The 21,013-nt window shown below is 36.2% G+C and overlaps 1 protein-coding gene across 1 annotated transcript in view; it reads right to left on the bottom strand.

Moving 5' to 3' along the window:
* LOC129229766 (uncharacterized) overlaps nt 1-20,647 on the bottom strand; it is a 38,158-nt gene extending 17,511 nt beyond the window's left edge. The window contains exons 1-2 of the mRNA XM_054864139.1: nt 20,608-20,647; nt 14,510-14,677 (exon numbers count right to left, since the gene is read on the bottom strand). Coding sequence (XP_054720114.1) covers nt 14,510-14,674 — 165 coding nt within the window. The 5' untranslated portion in view covers nt 14,675-14,677; nt 20,608-20,647. The remainder of the gene's footprint in view (nt 1-14,509; nt 14,678-20,607) is intronic.
* Nucleotides 20,648-21,013: the final 366 nt, after the last annotated feature.

The raw sequence follows: 21,013 nt of genomic DNA, 5'->3' as shown, positions 1-21,013 counted from the left end.
AACTTTCCACTTGTGAGTAGGCGATATATGGTTGCCCATGAGAGAAATATTTATGTTTCAAGTCCAAACCAAAAGAAGACATTGTTTGTTCTTGAAATCTATTTATGGTCCTTGCAAAAGCTAAACGAATCAAAAATTGAAGCCTTTCAAATGTGTTTGAAAATATGACGCAATTATTGCATTACGTGGCAATACAAACATTTCTCCTTTAAACTTTCCCTTCAAAATTGTTGACTTTTAAAGAAGAAACGTGTACCGTTGCGTAATTTAGGTGGGTTTAAATCGCGAAAAAGAATAAATTGTTGAGCTAATTTTAAACCGGAAATCGTGTAGTCGCGTTCCTGGTGTATCCAGGGAATTTAAAAATTCAGTTGGAATGTTTACTGCTTTGTTTTCATCGACAACTGTATAGCCTTGTTCAGCATCAATGGGGAGCATTTTTTTCCAGGCGTCAGTAAAGGCTCATTATTCGAAATAATTGTAGCTAAGACAGCGTCATTGCTCTGTTGTTATACGTTACAAATCAGTGTTAACTAAGTCGGTGGCCCAACGATCAAGTGACGGCATATCATAATAACTAAGTGGCAAATTTTAAATTGAAACGCAAAAACCTTCAGTTAAAACTAAAGCTTCATATTCATCTCCGGTGTAAAATCTGGATTTGGACATTTGTGTGTTTGTTAAACTTTATGAAATACGTCTTCAAACGTGAAAGTTATATCGTTTCTCCTTAAAAAATGATGATTGTGTTGGATAGTATGTCGTCAAAATTGTTTTAAACAGTTGACGAATACTGTTTCTCGTTATGTCAAAACTGCATTAGAAAGTATCAACTCCCAATGACTTTGTGCGACCAATAAATACAATTTGCGACATGCATCGGGATATGTCATTTGACAGTCAACAATTGACGCTCCACAAATATTCCTGTCTGTTCGGGAATGTTTACCGAAAACAAAACTGCTACAAAACCAGCGCGATTACAGAGGCAATTATGATTTTAAAAAAAATAAATTTATCTGGGAATAGACTCTCAATTAGTTCACTTTTCGACTCAACGGCAGTGTAGAAATAGTCTGGCTATTTGTTGTACTGTATATTTTGATACAGTTCAATTTCACCGTTTCCAATACCCAGCAATTGCTTAGAAAATACTTGTGCGATTAGATTATTTTGCGTTTATACTCTTATGTTCATGGCCAATCGCATTATCTCGACATTACGCTATAAAAAGATTGTTTTATACATGCGTTGATTTCATCGGAATAACTGGTAATGTCTACCGGAAGTCCCTAGACAGTATTCAGACAATTTCGCCTAAAAGTTTATCGTTTGCCGTTCAAATCTTGCACAATCCTAGGATGTGCTTCGAATGAATGCTTTTACTCATGAGCCATAGTACACTTATCCCAAATTTTAATTTCAGTCTCCTGCAACACTACAGCCATACCAAGTTTTTTTTTTTTTTTTTTTATTTATTTGTTTTTATGTGCTGTTCGTCTACCATCTAAAAAAAGTAGCAGCAATGCCTGACGATGCAATTGTCACTGCAATTTTCTGTTGCGAACGTATCTTTGCAAGAATTAATGATATTAAAAATTTCTTGGGGAACAAAATGAAGAAAATAATTGCTTTCCACTTAAATTCATTAACCTTCCTGAAATTAACCTGGAATATTTTTGAAGAATTCAGTAGTCTTCTTGGTTAAAGGCAGTTATGATTCTGGCACCGTCGGAGAAGCCTAACGCAAGTTTAATATAACAGCCTGGAACCTTCCTGCTTTTCTAAGAAAGCTCACAAAGCATTAATACACGCATTGCCAACGCGAAGACAGACTCGCAAGCAAGTAGCTCGAATGTAACTCCTCTGCAATTCTTGCAACGTTTCGTGATCCAGATAACTCTTCGCACTCATTAGGTGTTGAGACAATCTGGGCGAACCGTAATCGCTTCGAAACCGATACACTTATTAAATACGTTTAGTTAATCTTGATACTGGTGGAGAAAAATATTTTTCACAACGGTGTGAAATCTGCAATTTGTAGCAATTCAAGGAAACGTTTTGAAAAATATAGTTGATTTTCTCAGGAAGCAAATAATAACCTGTTATATCCCGAAACGTTATATGGAAATTCTAAGCAGCATTTCTGAGTTTTTTTATTATGGTGTTTTTAGCAGTAAGTCATACGATACTTGAAATACACCGCCAGCTCAGTCATTTCCAGCCGAGGACTGCAGTTTCGTGCTTATTAGCACTCATCAGCCCGGCATAGGAACAGTGGCGGCGCGAGAGCAAAAGTAGACGTCGGCGATGCAGTTTTGCGAGGCCCTTTTAATCATAAAATATTTTCAGACAAATCATTGAATTCACGGAATTAATTTTTGTACTAACTATTGGCACTTATAGAGTCCAATTCACTTAATTGCTAGGACAAAAACGTTTCGTGACTAGTAGCGCAATCAAAAAGTTTTTTTTTTTTGGTGGTGGGGGGAGGGGGCGGCACATTGAAAGAGGAAAAATGACCTGATAGAAAGGTAGGTCCGGGGGTCCTCCCCAGGAAAAATGTTAAAATTTTTAGTTTAAAAACGCCATTTTAGGCTCTCTTTGCTGATGTTAGGGGAAAAAATTTACAGAAGTCTCGGTGGAAATTTCTAGAAATTGAAGCCTTAAAAACGCAATTAGAGTCCATTTTTATTGACTTAAAGGGTCAGAGAGTGTCCCAGATCGATTCTTTTGTTTAAAAAAAATAGGTCAAAATCAATCCCCTGCAAATTCTCGAAATCGAAGTTTCAAAAACAGAATTTTAGACAAACTTTGATGATTTTACGGAAAGGGAGGGAGCTCTTCCCTCGAAAAATTTTGAAAATTATGCTTCTAAAAACTTTAGCAATATTTTATATTCAGGAGCCAGTCCACCTAAACTTTTTGTTGATGTAGTTTAAAAAACCTAATTGCTAATGATATAAAAGAAAGGCGGTATGGAAACCCTTGCCCGAATATTTTCTGATATTCAAGCCTTAAAAATGCGATTCTAAGGCCATATTTTGTAATATTAGGTTCGGTAATTTTTGAAATTCAAGCTACAAAAACACAATTTTAAGCGATTTTCGATGTTGTTTAGTATTTGGGGGCTTTAGCTTTAAGCTAGAAATATCGCGAAATTTAAGATCTCGAAACGAAATTTCAGATGCTCCATAATGCTATCGGTGCGCGTGTGTATGGAGGGGTGTGTGTTCGGAGGAGCAGCATTTTGAATATTTTCTAATTTTTCAACAAGAGAAAAAGAAAAGAAATAGAGCGGGGTGGGGGGGGGAATAGAGTTAGCTGATCAATAAGCTGTAGCTAGTGAATATTTTAAATTCAGGTTCCTACAGAATTGGTCCCCGCATTTGCTAAAGCTGGCTCTGTGCAGTCTCCGCTGCACGCACTATTTTGATTACTTTTGTGTCTGTTGCATTTAATAAGAGCTTCAATTGAAAACATGGAAATTTCTTAAAACTTTTGAGAATTTACTTCTGAGAATTTTGCGAGGCCCTATCTGCGCGAGGCCGTCGGCAGTCGCCGACGTCGCCGACGCCTAGCGCCGCCACTGCATAGGAAAGTGACTGAGCTGGAGATGGAAAACCTCACTGAATATAAGTCATACGATGTTAGTTATATCGATTAATTAACTTACAACCGCCATCTATTAAGAATTTTTAGAACTAAACAATTAATTCACACTATTATTGCATAATTAATATGAAATTTGCAATAAAAAATTATAAAAACTATCCTATCTTTTAAGTTGGACCAAATGACACATAGATATGAAATTTGAGGAAAATCGGTTGATTAGTTTCGGAGTTTACCCCGAACAAACATCGTGACACGAGATTTATATATATATATATATATATATATATATATATATATATATATATATATATATATATATATATATATATATATATATATATATATATATATATATATATATATAGGGTGCGGCAGCTATTTGAGGACACACATTATAGGAACCACATTTTTCTGTATTTTACAAAATATAGATTTTTTTCCGTTGGATATAGACACGGAAGACCTTATTCTTACTCAAGAAATGAAGAGGCCTGCCGTTATTGTCTCATTGGCTTCAGGGCAGACCAATTAAGAAATTGATGATTTCTTGAAGGTCGCCCTATCATTTGTTTACGAATCGTTCAAACAAAAAACCACAAAAAATCGTTCGTAGAGAGTTGGGAGCTGGGGGGGGGGGGATGTACCGGCAGTTTCGGAAAGGAATCGACATTGTCGACGTTCTGACAGTGTCAGGACATTAGAATTCATCAGTTGGGCCAAGCTGCTATCGATGGAAATCAACGAGAGCACTTGTTATCTCGCTAATGAGCAGCAGATTGATGATGCTACGATCCGATGTATGGTTCATGAGGATCTCCGTTACAAATCATACATGATGTGGAGAGGACTATTTATGTTCTATAGGATCAAGATTAAAGGCTTGACTAGAAGAGCCAAGAGCCTTCTGAACAATCTTAAACCGAGGAGCCAAAACTGCTCTTATTTTTCTCGGATGAGAAGAATTTTGTTCTTGACCAAAACATGAACCGCAAAAAAAGATCGTTGGCTGTGTAAAGACTTTGACGAGGTACCAGCGGTTATGAATACCAAATTTTCAGCATTAGGTATGGTTCTTTGTGTGGTGAAAGACATGAGATGCTTCCTCTTTTCCTTTTTTTTTTTTTTTGTCAAGGTGCTAGAGTTTATGCCGTGCTTACACAGAGGTATTTTACAGAGTTGCCAAGCCCTGGATCACTACCGTACCATGTAGGAGACCGTATGTTTTTCAACAAGACTCGGCACCATTCCACACACTCAGAATAACTCAAGATTAGTTATGAAAACATTTTCACGATTTTTTCATGCCTATCATTTGACCCCCAGCTCCACAAATCTCAATCCAATCAATCGATTGCAATGTGTGGGGCGTAGTTGAAAAGGACTCAAATAGTCGTTCTCACATCACTGTTGCAGCTCTCAGAGCTGTTATTTTAGAAAAAATGACAAAAATTCCGGAGATGAATCTCATTATTGCCTGCAGTCGGTTTCGACAGCGTATGGAAGCTGTTATTGCCGCTTGATGGTGGGTTTTTTCGAATTTGCCTTCCTTTATATACCTGACCACCTAAGCGAAAACGTTAAATTGTGATAAATGGTCTTTTTCCTCAATTTCTTCCCTTTTTTCTGTACACATCAATTTGTTCTCAGATACTTGCCGCACCCTATATCAAGCTATCTATCCATCCATCTATATATATATATATATATATATATATATATATATATATATATATATATATATATATATATATATATATATATATATATATATATATATATATATATATATATATATCATACATAATATATATGGCTTTCTGTTTAGCGACTTTCAAGGGACAACAAAAAATCGTCCTTAAGTGGAATGCGTCATTAAATAAATGCTTTTAAAACTACAGTGGAGCATCCGGGACCGTGAAAAGTCGTCTTTAAATAGAGAAAGTCGTTAAACAGAGAGTCAACTGTATACAGTGGCGTAAATATGAGGTTTAGCGCCCCTGGCGAACTAAAGAACTTGTGCCCCCCCCCCAGGGTCGCCCACAAGGAAAGACACCGGAGGTCATTGTGACCTCAAAAAAAAAAGTTTTTTTTTTTGGAACATTTTGATTTGTTTATTCGACAAATAGGAGGCAGCATTGTAATTTTTCTCATATTTTCTTTTTTAGAATTGTTTTCAATATTGCTCAATGTTTTTTCTCAGTAGATGTTATGTGCTTGTATGCGTCTCTAGCTCTTTTTCTTGCCAGTTTTCTTTTTTTTTTTTTTTTTCATTTTTTAAAGCATTTTTCAAATTCTATAATAAAAAAAAACCTCTTAGAAATTTTTTTCCCATCAGTTGAAATGCTGCCCCCCTGGATGCTGCGCCCCTGGCGAGGGCCACTCCTGCCAACCCCTAGTTACGCTACTGACTGTATAACACGATTTTCATGTGTTTCTGTTAGCTTATAATGAGTCTATTTTGTATACCTGCCGACCCCTAGTTACGCTACTGACTGTATAACACGATTTTTATGTTTCTGTTAGCTCATAGTGAGTCTATTTTGTATTTTTCAATTTCTAAACGTATTTATCCGATGTCAAGAAATCAAAAAGTGTTGACATTTATTTTTTTTAAAAAAGCTCCTTCCCCTTTTCCACTGTTGCAATATAATAACAATAGGGAGGGAGGGGATGGTTCATATCAATCTCTTATTGTCTTGCCAATGCCTCCAACACCTACTACATGCTGTGAATTCTAATTTTCACTTCTTTCATTGATTCTGTTTTTTTTTTTTTTTTTTTTTTTTTTAAATCACGAATTGGTCCTTTATCTCATAAGCCCGCTATGTGTATACTAACTCTGTGACAAGAGAAAAAATGTTGATAGAGAACATGTCATACAACGATGGACGCTTTATGTGTGGCGTTTCTGGCTTTTTTGGGTGTGAACTAGGTGGACTGCATTTAAAAGTCCTTTCGCTAGTAATGGAGCTGGAGTTCTAACTCTCTAGTTGCTTAGTTTCGCAATAGGTGGCGAAATTTGAAATATATAACGATTGATTTTATTGGCGGCATCTATTGAGCGAATAGAGAACTAGAGCGTAAAGACCCAGCCGTACTAATCTGGAATATTGCAGGAAGTTTTGTGTTAGTTCCGCATTTGTAGTAATGCCTGCTTTATATCAAAAATCTTTCAGATGCATTTACAATCTAGTAAATAAAAAGTAGAAAATAAAATAATAGTAAATAAGATTAAACATTATACCGGGTGAGCGCAAATAACAGACCCTATTTTAAAAAAAATCGTTTTTTTTTAAACCACTGCACGTATTAAAAATGAGTGATACTGGAATTTAAAGACAAATATGCTACGTTTTATTCTCCAATAAAGTTTTCTGACGTAAGTTAATAAAGCTCAACTTTTTTCCCCATCTTCATGAAGTGCGTCTCCCTCTGAAATAGGGGTGCTCATCCGCCAACCGCAATGGCGCACCCCTTCCTCTCTAAAAATGCTGCGGAGTACACTTCCAGACCGCCACTGGCGAAAATACCACTCCTTATTTATATATCCGGCGGAAGACCTGTGTAACGAGACCACGCCCACGAAATCTAAGGAGGGCCATATAAATCCATCTCTGACGTAATCCTATTTCATTGTTTCCTTCCTGATTCAGAGTGTTGTAACTGTGATGGCTGTAGTAAGTTGTGATGTCATCCTTCTCTGTGCCTCCTTGGTTATTCAATTTTCTTTCTCTCTATCATCTAGTTGTTTGTTTTGATGTTCTTTTAGAAGGAAACATGGAACATCTGAGAGATAAAGTCCGGAGTTATGACATTCTGGAAAAAGCAAATTTCAAACAAGCTTACTGTTGCCAAATTAAGAATCGAGTACACGTTCTCACTGGTCAATAATGAATTCAGTGCTTGTAACCACTAATCATTTGAAGACAAACATTTAACTTTCTTCATAAGCTAAATGAGTGGTGCCCAACCTATTTTTTTTTTTTTTGCCGAGGGCTGCACCTTAAGTTAAAATGACGCGGGTCAGAAACAAATATGAGACAGTGAGAGGCAAAGGGATGTAAGTGGACATTTTCAAGTTTTGAGTAAAAGGCGTATAAAGATTACGTCGTAGATAGGTTCTCACTGATTTTTTTTATTCTAAATCATGCTGTACAGCAGCACCTACCAAGGCTACCAGTACTATCTCTTTGCCCCAAGACAGAGAAGGGGTTCCTCTACCATGTGTACTGGTTGTCTCCAAATTTTTAATTTTGCTACTTGCATCCCTTTGCTTCTCACTATCGCATACATATTTTCAAAATATTTTTAACGTTTTTTAAAACAACATGAAAAAGTATTAAAAAGAAAAGAAAATTACAAACCCAATAATTATTGTCATCAATTACTTGATGCCTATTTTATTAACCGCATCGTTTTCCAGAAACCAATTTCTAACACACGGATTAGCTTTGCGGGCCGTAGGTTGGATACCACTGAACTGAATGAATAAACAGGGACCATTGTGATCGAGTTGCAGGCCCCAAATAACATATCGAGAGAACTTGAGCCAAACTCCTTTTTTTGGTACCCGCTGTAGTTAAAACCTTACAATTTAAGCCACTGCTTAAAACCATTTCAGCCCGTGAAACTCCGAAACGTTGCACGGAAATAATCAGTGACGTTTCGGAATTTTTTCACAGTGTAAACCAAAAAAACCCAGGAGATAGTTCCAACTGTGTAAGTGTCAGTCAGGACACTTCGTTTACTTTCACACGTGCATGAACTTTTGTTTAAGAAAAGTGAAAACTAAGAAGCAGCTGTTCAGAAATAGAAGTACCCACGCCAGTGACTGATCAAAGAACAACGAAACCACGCACGTTTCTAGTGGAGAAGCGCGAGATGGTTTCAAACGCTCACACACACAACCAACGAGTTCACGTTATCATCCCACGAAAGGCTGCTAACTTCAACATTGCTGACACGGAAAGACTGCTGAATGTGTGATTTCAAACATCTGAATTTTAGCGTCGCATACTTCTGCCGAACTATACAGGGTGTCCGAAAAATGTATAACAAGTTTTAAAAAATCACAGGAAAGCAACTAATTGCTGTATGTAGTTTGCTCAAGAAATGCCACAAAACTCATCAAGATTCGGAATTGTGTTGACCAGGTGGTTAGACGAGTGTAGTATTTTCAAAATGGCAAAGCCAGAAAAGCATTTTTGTGTATGTATTACAATACGCAGGGCCAGATTAAGGCATGGGCACATGGGGCACGGGCCCAGGGCACAAACATTTTGGGGGGGCACCAAATCTGTAGGTAAATTTGTGATTTTGGACTCATTTCATATCGAACTATAGCAGGGTGTGAATATTAAGTCTAGAAAAAAAAATCCCTGTAAAAATTTTAATCTCTTTCGCAAATCTAAAAACCACTCCAAGTTCGTTCTGTATTTACACTTTTTAAGTTATACCATAGATAATTTTGATATTAATAGCTTGCTGCAACGGGAAAAGTTTGCGACATCTTATATTATCAAGTTTAGTTATTGTAATACTATGTCACTTCTATTTTTTATAATGCATACGTTTTGTAATATAATGAATCACCAAATTTAGTACAAATATGTTAATACGCAAGTATACAGGATATTTTACTGCTTCTCCATATAAAATAAGGTCAGGGGAGGGGGGTGCACAAAATAAATTAATGACCTTCTTTATGTGCCCCCACCGCCAAAAGCGTTAGAAGAACTGAAGAACAGCATCCGGCGGACAGGATAGCCGCAGTGATGACGGCCCAGGACATTACCAGGACCACGTTGGACGCTACCAAGACGTAACACGCGCACTTTAAAATAACATTTTTCTTGTTTTGTCGCAATTAAAAAAAAGTATCGCACTCGTATTTGCCCCTGGTCCATATGCAGCTCCAAATCTTGATGAGTTTGTGGTTATTCTTGTGCAAATTGCATGTATACAAACGATGATTTGTCACTCTTCCATGATTTTTTTAAATGAGTCAAGAACTTTTCGGACATCCTGGTATATTTAGTTATAGGTTACAGAATCTGCAAACATTGTGCCAGAATCTTGGCAAGATTTCGCAAAGGCCTTCATAACTGAAAGTCTGTGTTGAAAAACTCGCACCTCTTTCCTCACTTCATGTTATCGAGAGTTCACTGCATATGGGTTTTTCTTCTTAGCGGGGCTCTATCTTGTACCATAACCTGATCACCCTTTCAGTTTGACCGGTCCTGGTTCCTCCTTTTTTCTATTGATAGAACTACTGTAGCATAAAAATAATAGTCATCGAAAAACTTGGCAGAAACTTATTGTTAAAAAGCAGTTGAGCGATTTTTGTTTGAAAAAAGAAAAAGAAAAATTAATTTGAATTTTGTCATCTTGAATTCAAATTATGTTTTTCGCAATCAGTAGTGTGTGTGTATAGGCTTGTGTGGAGGTGTTTGTGTGTAGGGGGTATGTGTATGGTGTGTAGGCATGTGTGTTTGTGTCTGTGTGCAGGTATGAGTGTGTGGGTAGTTGTGTGTATGAGTGTTTGTGTGTGTGGGGGGGGGGGGAATGTGTATGTGTGTGTAGGCATATGTGTTTGTGTCTGTGTGCAGACATGAGTGTGTGGGTAGTTGTGTGTTGATGTGTGTGTATATATATATATATATATATATATATATATATATATATATACATATATATATATATATCTTCTGTGCGGACGTTTGTCACCATAAGGCTTTTAAACGGCTGGACCGATTTTTGATCATTTTTTTTGTGTGTAATTAAGTTGTGGCAAGCATGGTTTAGATGCGCGATGGATCGAATCGGAAACGTTTTTGTTAATTAATTAATTAATTTAAACATTGAATGGTTATATCTCCCAAATCTTTAATATTTATTTTAACCTATAGTTGAGCGAGATCTGAAATAAATATTTAACCCGTTGCCAAAGGACAATAAGAAAGCCAGCTCTGCTTTTTGTAATGAAATTTCCTACTGTGATATGTCAATTGAGAATAAATAAAACGTAGAGAGAGAGAGAGAGAGAGAAGCCTTCATTTCTTGAAAGCAACGATTTTAGGTCCCATGATATATTTTAAAGTAATGTACTGGAAGGTTCACGCAAAACGTGTGTTCTGTCGTCGCAGTTGAACCATGTGACCGGATCGGTGCTTAGGTTTTCCTCACGAAATGATCAGAAAGTGCCGTACATTTGTTTCTCGGTTCCAAATCCGTTTTGGCACCAATGTCAAGAATGCTTTAAGGATTCAATCAAACTAATCGGTACATTATTAAAGGAAAAGATGAGGGAATTTAAAGACGAAACAAATTTTATTTTCGTCCAGATAAATTGCAACATAATAGTTCTGGACACAAAAGATCAGTGCAGTGGAACCTCTTTATCTTTGGTGGAAAGAACAAATTGGGCAATATATGAAAAGTTTTCGTTCAAAAGATCGGACTGCTAATCAGTCGGAGATGGATTCGCTCACTGATCGGCTGGATTACAGTAACTTGGTGCTTGGCGATTTTGGCTATTAACAATAGAGTTGCGTGATCATTTGTTTACATTTTAAAGATACAGTTAATGCAATTAATTGTATTTTTTGTTTATTTGGTAAAATATTTCAAATTACAACGAATTGTTTTTCGTTTTTAAAGAGTGTTTAGTCATTTTAGTTGAAGAATAGTTATTTTACATCGGGAGGGGGATGAGTGATTTTTGCTTATTCAGAGAATTGTTTTTATCTTTATCATTTTTCTAAACGATATCCTTTCGATTGTTTTATTCTTTTTCATATGGGGGATGTTGCAGCGGGATTTCCTGTTTGTTCTAGATGGGTAGTTAGTTTTTTATACTTAATACCTGAGGGCACTTTTTATCCTTTGAGTATGGCTGAAGAAACAAACTATCAAGTACGGGAGAAAAAATAGTTAATAAAACAACTGCTCAGTAGGCATTAGAAAAATCAAGTTGTGATAAATATACGCATTCTGACATCAAGCAGCTTAAAACATTTTCGCTTTACTTATTTTCTTCAACAAAACGGTTCAAACACTTGATAGTTTATTGAAATTTTTTAACTTTTCAATTTACAAAGTTTGAACAGAACAACGTCTGTCGGGTCCTCTAGTATATATATATATATATATATATATATATATATATATATATATATATATATATATATATATATATATATATATATATATATATATATATATATATATATATATATATATATATATATATATATATATATCATTGTCAGACAGCAGAAGGGAAATTAAGCTCTTTACTCTCATAGCAAAGATATCCGTTAAAGATCGAATGTTTCCGAGAAATCGCCGATAATTGTTGACATTCTCCAATTTCGTTCTCTGACTTCATGCACCACTGGGTAATCAGAAAATGAATATACATTTAAAATTTTACACTTCACATAATGTATGTAGAAAAGTAAAAATTGACACCCATGCTTGAAATAACATCGGGTTTTATTGTAACCGCAAAACAAAAATAAATTGTTTTTTATGTTGGGTGGTGCTCCACACTTTACCAGGGCCGGCTCTATTAGTTCTACCGCCCGAGGCGATATTTTCAAGTGCGGTCCCCCCCTCCCACTTAATAATAATAAGAATACTGATAATAATAATAATAATAATAGTATATATATATATATATATATATATATATATATATATATATATATATATATATAAAGACTTTTAAATCACGCAATTTGCTTCCTCCATAATTGAATTCTAGTTGAATTCCGTACTATGTTTTGCCTATCCAAGCACTGTTACACACTCTGAATTATTATTTTTTTTTAGCAATGAAGAAGTGAATATCTTATGGCGCTGAAACAGATATTCATACTTAAAAAAAAGGTTTCGAAATTTGCCGCCCCTACAATCTGCAGCTCTGGGTGGCCGCCTAGATCGCCTACCCCAGGAGCCGGGCCTGCAATATTGCAAGACATGTGAAAGATCTGTTGCGCTCATCGTTTGGTGATGATCGCTTTCTAAGCCGCCACTTTCGTTATGCTCGGCCTCCCAGGTCCCCTGATCTCACTCCGTGTGACTGTTGGCTCTGAGGGTATCTGCAGTCAACAGTAAAAGTGACCGACCGGCATCAATAGGAATGCTACAAGGTAACATCCAATGCCAATGTATCCTCCCCTCTTTCTAATGGAGCTGTGTTAGGATATTTAGGCCTTTATAGACCTAGTGCGATCGATACGGCATCCAGTCTTTCATGGGCCGCCATTAAGGCGTCGAAGTTATTGGCACAGATAATTTTGACACCCTACCACCAGATGGCGGGAACTTAGTTTCTCTTTGATAGGAAACGGTACTAAGATTTAATTTGGCCACGTTCATCCAAAGCCACACGAATACCCTCTAGAGAACTGTTACATGCCGTATAATCATTCGACATAAGCTCTGACAATTTTCTGCATCTCGAAAATAATCCCCCGACTGGCCACCGCGGGTCAGAACCAGCGACAAAGTCAGCGCTTTACCACCATGCCACTCAACCGACTCCAATGCCAATGTCACAACTTTTTTTTTTTTTTTTTTTTTTTGTGGTTACAATGAAACCCCACCCCGTTTCAAGCATGTGTGCCATTTTTTACCTATCTGCGCATATTATTCTGTGTATTATTTTTTTCAAATGTATACTCATTTATTGACCACCCGGTATATATACACGATCTGCTCGTTGCACTAAAAAAAGGTTTGTTTTGGAAGCGTAAGATCTTTGCCCGAAGCCATGTGATGGGCATTGGTGCTAACTGCAACAGCAATTACGATTCCAGTCTCGTATGCGACCTTGCGTCGCTTCCGGTCGTTGTCAAGGGTGTCGAAACAAGCCATGACACCGGTTATTTACAGTGCGCGCAAACAATCCGTCGATTATGAAACGACTTCAAAAGACAATGAGGCAAATCGTTTTCAAATAGCCTCAGGCTGATTCAAAACTTAGATTTTCTTTACCTTAGCTTCGTCCGTACAAGTGATTACGGCTTAAAAGGACTGGCCACTTTGTTTACATCACAAGGAGCACTTGCGTAATAAGGGTTATGCATGTATAGATACAGATAGTAACGGAATTCTTTCCTCTGAGGCCAAGGGAAAGCTCTCAGATGAAGTTTTACGATTTATTTAAACTTAATTACATTCATTTTTATATTGTGAGGGGAGCATGTTGTTTTCCCTCCATTGCTACAGGGATAAGAGAGAAAATATTTAAGTGTTTAATGGTAGGCAGGGCCGTATGCAAGGGTGTGGTTTATAGGGTTCAAACCTCCTCCGAAATTTTTTTTTTCCAAAGAAGTGCTTTCCCTTAATTAATTAATTAATTTATTTATTTATTATTATTATTATTATTATTTTGTGAAAACAATAATATGGTTGTTATTATTATTATTTCAATTTTATTTGTATAATGAAAAAAGAATGACAGAAAAATTATACAAACTCATTGTGAGTTTATGGTAGTTATTACGAAATTCATTTATTATATAACAATATGACGTTTTGAAAGAACGTCTCCTCCTTCCATTTAGATAATTTTATTGTAACAAAAATCAATAGAGACTACACATGAAACCGAATTTGATTGACCATATAAATGTTTCAAAGAATGTGTTTGGTAAAACCTCCTCCGAAACAAAAATCTGGTTACGGCTCTGAATGTAGGGGTTATAAAACTGGCCGCCGCGGTACCTTGGGGTGCCACCAGAGAACTTTGCCACGAAGTGCCGGGATTTTATGGCAAATCCCTTCAGGACTTGGAAGGTTTTTTAAAGAATACCGATCAGACTATCACAATTCGAAACAATCAGTTGGATTGGCGAATTGAGAAACGAAATCAAACACTCACCACCTGCACGATCTTGAGGATTCCGGGGATGGTCTTGAAGTGGGAGGGGTCGAGCTCCAGTATGTCTGCGATCCCAGTGGACTCCGCTTTGGCCGTCACCTTCACCCCGCCCGAACGGTGGGTGTCAGTCTTCGTGGTACTCGTCTGACTCGGAGCCGACGACATCGCCTGGGGGAAGAGAGAAGAAACAGCTCTTGAGAAAGAACATATTTCACTTAATCATTAAAACCTATCAGCAATGGTGTTCCCATTATACTCCATATACGCCGTATACTCTCAAACATTTTTTAGACATATAGCGTATACCCTCAAGTTTCGTAGTATTATGGCATACTATGTATATGATCACATACACAAATTGTGTGTAATGGATTACTGGGAGGATACCCTCAGAAAATTTGATGAGAACATCACTGCCTATCAGGTTATTTCTAGTCTAATTAAGTATTACTGTGTCGAACTTTTTTTCATCTTGTCTCTCAACGCACCGACACCCTCTCTCGACTTTTGTGTGCAAAGATATGTACATAGAAATAAACACAAACGAATTAATGAACATTTTTAGGAATGAAAGCAACTATGCATTGAGAGGAAAATAATATCTCTTTTGCACAACATTTTCAAGTCAGCTTCATTATATTTTTTATTTATATATTTATTCCCGTGATACACCTCATTTGGATAATATTGTTTTCTGGAAGTATTTCTTTAATTATTAATATTACTGGCTGCGTCGCCCGGTTTTGCACGGTCTACCTCGCAAATACAAAATATGTCAAGTGACCGTGTTCAACAATCAGGCTTGAACAAAAAAAAGAAAAAAAAAACAGTAAAATTTTGCTGCAGATTGCGGAAAAATAACCAAAAAGGCAACATTTTAAATCCCTCGATTATATTAAAAGCCTCAAAACAAAAGCCATAATTTTATTTTTTCATACTTGAGGGAAAAAATAGCACATCACATCTTTCTTCTCAATGATTTTCTTCACGCCCATGTTCACACCTAAAATTTTGATAAAAGCATTGTTGCGGAAAGTTGAGATGAAGCACTAAATAATAATTTGAATGGAGGAAAGTTTTCGAAAACTAGGGATTTTATCTCGAAATCTAAGCCTCATAATTAATAGTTTTTAATTGATGTCTCGGCTAACTATTATCAGAGGATTATGTTAAATAGCCAAACACAAAGAAGGGAAAAATACGAATCTATCGATACCTGGTTCGACGGTCTGTTCACTGGCGTTCGGGAGAAGTAACTCGGACATAGATACATAGGTACATACGCTCAGTTTTTAATTATACTATAAGATTATAATTATTATAAATAATGCTTCTCAAAATTTTGAGGAAGGCATTGGTTCAAAACAAAGTCATGTAAACACCCTGTTTTAACTTCTCTCGTCCTTGTGAGTGGGCGTTTCTTCCCACCATGTTTGTCCACTTCGATGTGCGGAGTTCAAGAGGCCGGAATGTAAAAGCGCGTGAATGCTGAGAGGTTAATGTCGTGTCGGAATGACACATTTCGCAGGCAAACAGCGTTTGTGTTTCATTCCAGAAGAGGCCAGCAGAGGTCATCACCTGTTGATATTCTTCCTCTAAAAATAGTTTAAAACAAACTTTCGATCTACGTTTCACAACTATTCCGAAGCTATTGGAATTGTGTGAAGAAAACGCAGCCGATAATTCAGGGGTGGAATGGGTACTGGGGTCTCGCAAGAGGGCGCCAACCTTGGCCTTCAAAGAGCGCAAAAAAAGAAAAAACGGTGCCAAAAAGAAACTAATATGTTGTGGCCATCACGAAACTTTCTTCTATATCTTTCTTATAATTCTGATAGCTCCCCATGCTTGACGAGGAAGCAATATTCTCAACAAAAACAAAATTACACATGCAAAAACTTGACGCCCATCCCAATGTCTGAATTATTGCAAAAGCAAAGCAAAGAGCGAAAAGTGAAACTTATTTTAAAAGCCTTGCTTGAATTAATTACAAATATTTTACTTGTTAACAAACATAAGATGGCAACAGTTAACAATTTTAAATCTTTGAGATAATATTTCCATAGACTAATAATAATCAATAGACTAATCTCTACATAGTATAAAATGAAGTGTCCAAAAAGCGTCTGTGTATTTGAACTCGCAAAACTCGAGAATTACCTGGCCGAATTTGCTGAAATTTCCACCGTTTGTTCCTTTAAGTCCTGAAAAGGTTTGCAGACCAGTTCGAAAATAATTCGATGAATAATTCTTTTTTTATTCTAATTTAAGCCCAACTTTCACCTAAATTCCCGAATATAGGGGTGAAAAATTACTCGCAAATAGTAATATTATATATCGTTGGAAAGGGAAGAACTTTCCGCGTTCTACGCAATTTGCTCCAACACTCTAACTTAATTGTGGAGGGAGTTTTTTACGTTTTTAGCTCGATTTTTTTTAGGCTTAGCTGAAATTTAGGCACTACTTTCTTCATTAAATCCATCAATAAAAAGTGAAGGAACTGTCCTACAATTTTCATTTTGACAGCATTCAAAAGAGCTGCTTTTTTTACTCCAGATCTAACTCGACCTAAGGTCGAAACATCTCTATTAGAAAAAAGTTACAAGCGAATTAAATGAAGTTCAAAAACCTGTTCTCTATTCAAGTTTTTAACCATTTTATTTTGCGCTTCCACGGTAACGCTTTTTGAATCCATTATTTCCATCTTTCTCATTTTCAATTCTCAAACTTATTTTATTTTGTGTTTCCATGGTTACGCTTTTTAAATCCATCTTTCTTATTTTATTTTAGTTTCTTAAAAGTATTTTAATATCTGTCGTCATTGTTTGGAGGGGAAATTTTGCATGTTGATTTTTTTTTCTTTTATTTATGCCTGATTGTTGAAGATACGTCACTTGACAAAATTTTTGTTTTCAAAATAGACCGGGCAAAACCGGGCAACGCAGCTAGTAATATCTAAAAAGCAAAGCAAAGAATGAAAATTAAAAATTATTGTAAAAGCCTTGCTTAAAATAATTTCAAACCTTTATTTGTTAACAAACGCAAGATGGCATCAGTTAAAAATTTTAAAACACTGAGATATTTCCATACAATTAAAATCACGAGAAATACGCTGACCGGCAGTCTAATACGATTTATCTCTCTTATTGGTGCATTAATAAAGCTATTTCTATTCGCAAAAAAAATAAATAAATAAACTATCAAATACATAAGTAAGGCAAAAACAACTGAGATAAATTTACAATTTTTAGACCAAAAAAAAAATAATAATAATAATTTATTTGAACTTTGACATCTTGAATTCAAATTATGGTTTTTGCAATCAAGAGTGTGTGTGTATGTATGTAGGTAGGTGTGTGGTAGGTAGTGTATGTGGTAGGTTGTGTATGTGGGTAGTTGTGTGTATGTGTGTTTGTATGTGGAGGGGGGGGGGGGGGGTATGTGAATGTGTGGGTAGTTGTGTGTATGTGTAGGTGTGCATGTATATGTGTTTGTGTGTGATTGTGTTTGTGTGTGTATGTGTCTGTGTTTGTGTGTGTATGTGTATGTGTCTGTGTTTGTGTGTGTATGTGTAAGTGTCTGTATGTATGCGCGTGTGTATGTGTTTGTCTGTGTAGGTGTATGTGTGTGTGTAGGTGTAAGTGTAGGTAAGTAAGTGACGCAACCTGGAGACGGTTTTCGCTAGAGGAGCAGCATCGTGAGGCGGCCGACGGTGGTGCTGCAGAGGGAGGCGGGGGGGGGGGGAAATAAAATCATAGGTATTCAAAAGTGTCAAGTGAGAACAATAAGCAATTGTGGTTGCTCAAAAAAAAAACCAGAAAATACTTTCATTTGCCCAACATTTAATTTTTAATTGATTTTTTAAAAGGTCCTATTTTTCAAACAAGGCGTGGTCTTTAAGACGTCACAAGTAAATGCACTTTGGCGCGTAATCCACTGGCACGCTGAATGCTTACGCTTGCTGTCAACCGCGTTTCCACACTATGATAATTCAGAAGCGAAATAAATATTGCCCTGTATGCTTGCTATCAACCATATCGTTGCCAATACACGTGAGTACAGATGCGAATTAAATATTGCGCTTGCGCTAATGGCATCAGTGATGGCATTTAATCACTTGTGATGTCATGTGCAGAAGTGTAAACAATGAAATCTGCGCACCGATAAAAAAAAATTTTTTGCAGTATTAAACTTTGTCAAATTATTTAAAAACTGGTCTGATCCTATGTTTCGAAACATGCTCTATCAGAAAAAAATACAAAATTTCGGAAGCGACGCCATTATAGCACAATTCGTAGGTGCAGTTGTGACACATGAATACCGACTTTTAGTGTTTGTAATAAAGCTACAAATCTTTTCCACGATTACTGCAAGGGATATCAAGATTGGATCGCTCAAATAAAAATAATTTGCTTGATAAATCATTTTGACACAATTATACGAGCTGCCATTTCTCCCAAATCGAATTAAATTTTCAGTTCTTTTAATTACTTATATATATACATATAGTAGACATATTACACCGACATACAGATGAATGGATAGGGACATGTTTTCCTCTAGACATACTTAACAACTTAAGAAAGATTCAGATTAAAAAATTAAAAAAAAAAAAACTTTCATTTCGGTACAAAAAGCGGCCAAAAAGTAGATATCACTCATTTGGAAAAAGAGTGCCACAATACGAAAAAATGAAATTTTACAGGGGAAGCGTTTGAAGTTGAACTCTTCAGGCAATTTGCAAAAAGAAAAGTAAACTTTGCTCCATTGGTTAATATTAGAACAAAAATTCTGTAATAACTTTCCAAAGTAGATAAAGCCCTTTGAAGGCCTCTAAACGAAAAAAAAAAAAAAAATGAAAAATTTCGTATTGTGGCACTCGTTTTCCAAATGAGCGATATCTTTACTAATAATAAAGCTGAAAGTCTCTCTGCCGGATCTCTGTCTGTCAGGATCTCTCTCTGTCCGGATCTCTGTCTGTCAGGATCTCTCTCTGTCCGGATCTCTGTCTGTCAGGATCTCTGTGACGCGCATAGCGTCTAGACCGTTCGGACGATTTTCATGAAATTTGGCATAAAGTTAGTTTGTAGCATGGGGGTGTGCACCTCGAAGCGATTTTTCGAAAATTCGAAGTGGTTCTTTTTCTATTACAATTTTAAGAACAAAATTATCATAAGATGGACGAGTAAATTACGAAATTATCATAACGTGGAACAGTAACATGGGCACAAGCCAATTGGCGAGAAAATTCACTTTACATTATTTGTAAATATGCAGGCGAACCAAAAGACCTTTTAATTTTATATTACGGGCAAAGCCGTGGGGGGGTACCACTAGTAGGGGAGAGGAGGGAGGATTGGGACACTTTTCACATAAATGATTTTTATTCATAATCCTCTACTTATTCATAAATGCAAAAGCTCGCACAATAAACTTTCATATTATAAATACATTTTAAAAATATACACAATGTTTAAACATTTTATTATTTTCACACTTGACTAATTACAAATTTCAAGAATTTTGTCCCATTCCTCCCTCCTGGGTGGGAGGAGTGAGCCACATTTGAAAATTACAGAAAAATTACCGAATGTCATAATAAGAAAGGTCCACATTAAAAGAAAAACAAGACTGTGCTCTACTAGTCCCACCAACCAATTGTGGTGGCTGTAATTTCATGATAATATTTGTTTTATCTATAATGCTACAGTCATCCTGTTGAGGAAAATTAAAATTTCCTTTCATGTCCTTTCTCAATAATTTTGCATTGTAGCTTTCAGTTTATTATTAAGGGGGGTTTGCGATTTGCTTATTTCTGCTGACAAGGGGGAGGAGAGATCAAAAATTGATAAAAACATGCTTACGTAATATTTGAACAGCCCCTTTACAGAAGGGAGAGATTTATGGGGCATGTCCCATTCCTCCCTCTACACATTGCTTCTAAAAAATAACTTGTCACATAAACCATGCTGGTTTTAGGCTCAATTAAATTGCAGATAAGCATACATTATATACTTAAGATTACAATGATAATATATTATGTTAGTTTTACAAATTACATAAAATAAAGAAATAAAACTAAAAATAGATTAAAAACACTCTTTGGAGGTGAGAAATTTAACTTTTTCCAACTATTAACTGAAACTTCCTGCTGGAGAAACTGCAAGTATGAAACGAAAAGAAGCTATAAACAGGCCCTCCAGTGGTCAAACTGACAATAAAATAAAGTGATTTATTTTGCCATAATTTTAGCTGTCCCACTCCTCCCACTGTCTCATTCCTCCCTCCTCTCTCCTATAAATTGATGGAATGCAGAAGTGTGGGCAATGCGAAAAAACAAGTAGACACCGATATTTATAGTTCGCGAATGAAAAGAGGGTTTTTTGACACAAATCGTTAAAACATCCGGGGCTTTAATCATACCTAATTTCGCAGTTGTATCAAACATATCTACGACCGGGTTCCCTCCGCATACCCAAAATAACAAGTGCGGGGTAACTTACTTGT

Source organism: Uloborus diversus, chromosome 9, assembly GCF_026930045.1.
Source record: "Uloborus diversus isolate 005 chromosome 9, Udiv.v.3.1, whole genome shotgun sequence".
Lineage (NCBI taxonomy): Eukaryota > Metazoa > Arthropoda > Arachnida > Araneae > Uloboridae > Uloborus > Uloborus diversus.
The sequence above is the reverse complement of the archived record's forward strand: the minus strand, read 5'-3'. Positions and strand labels throughout refer to the sequence as shown.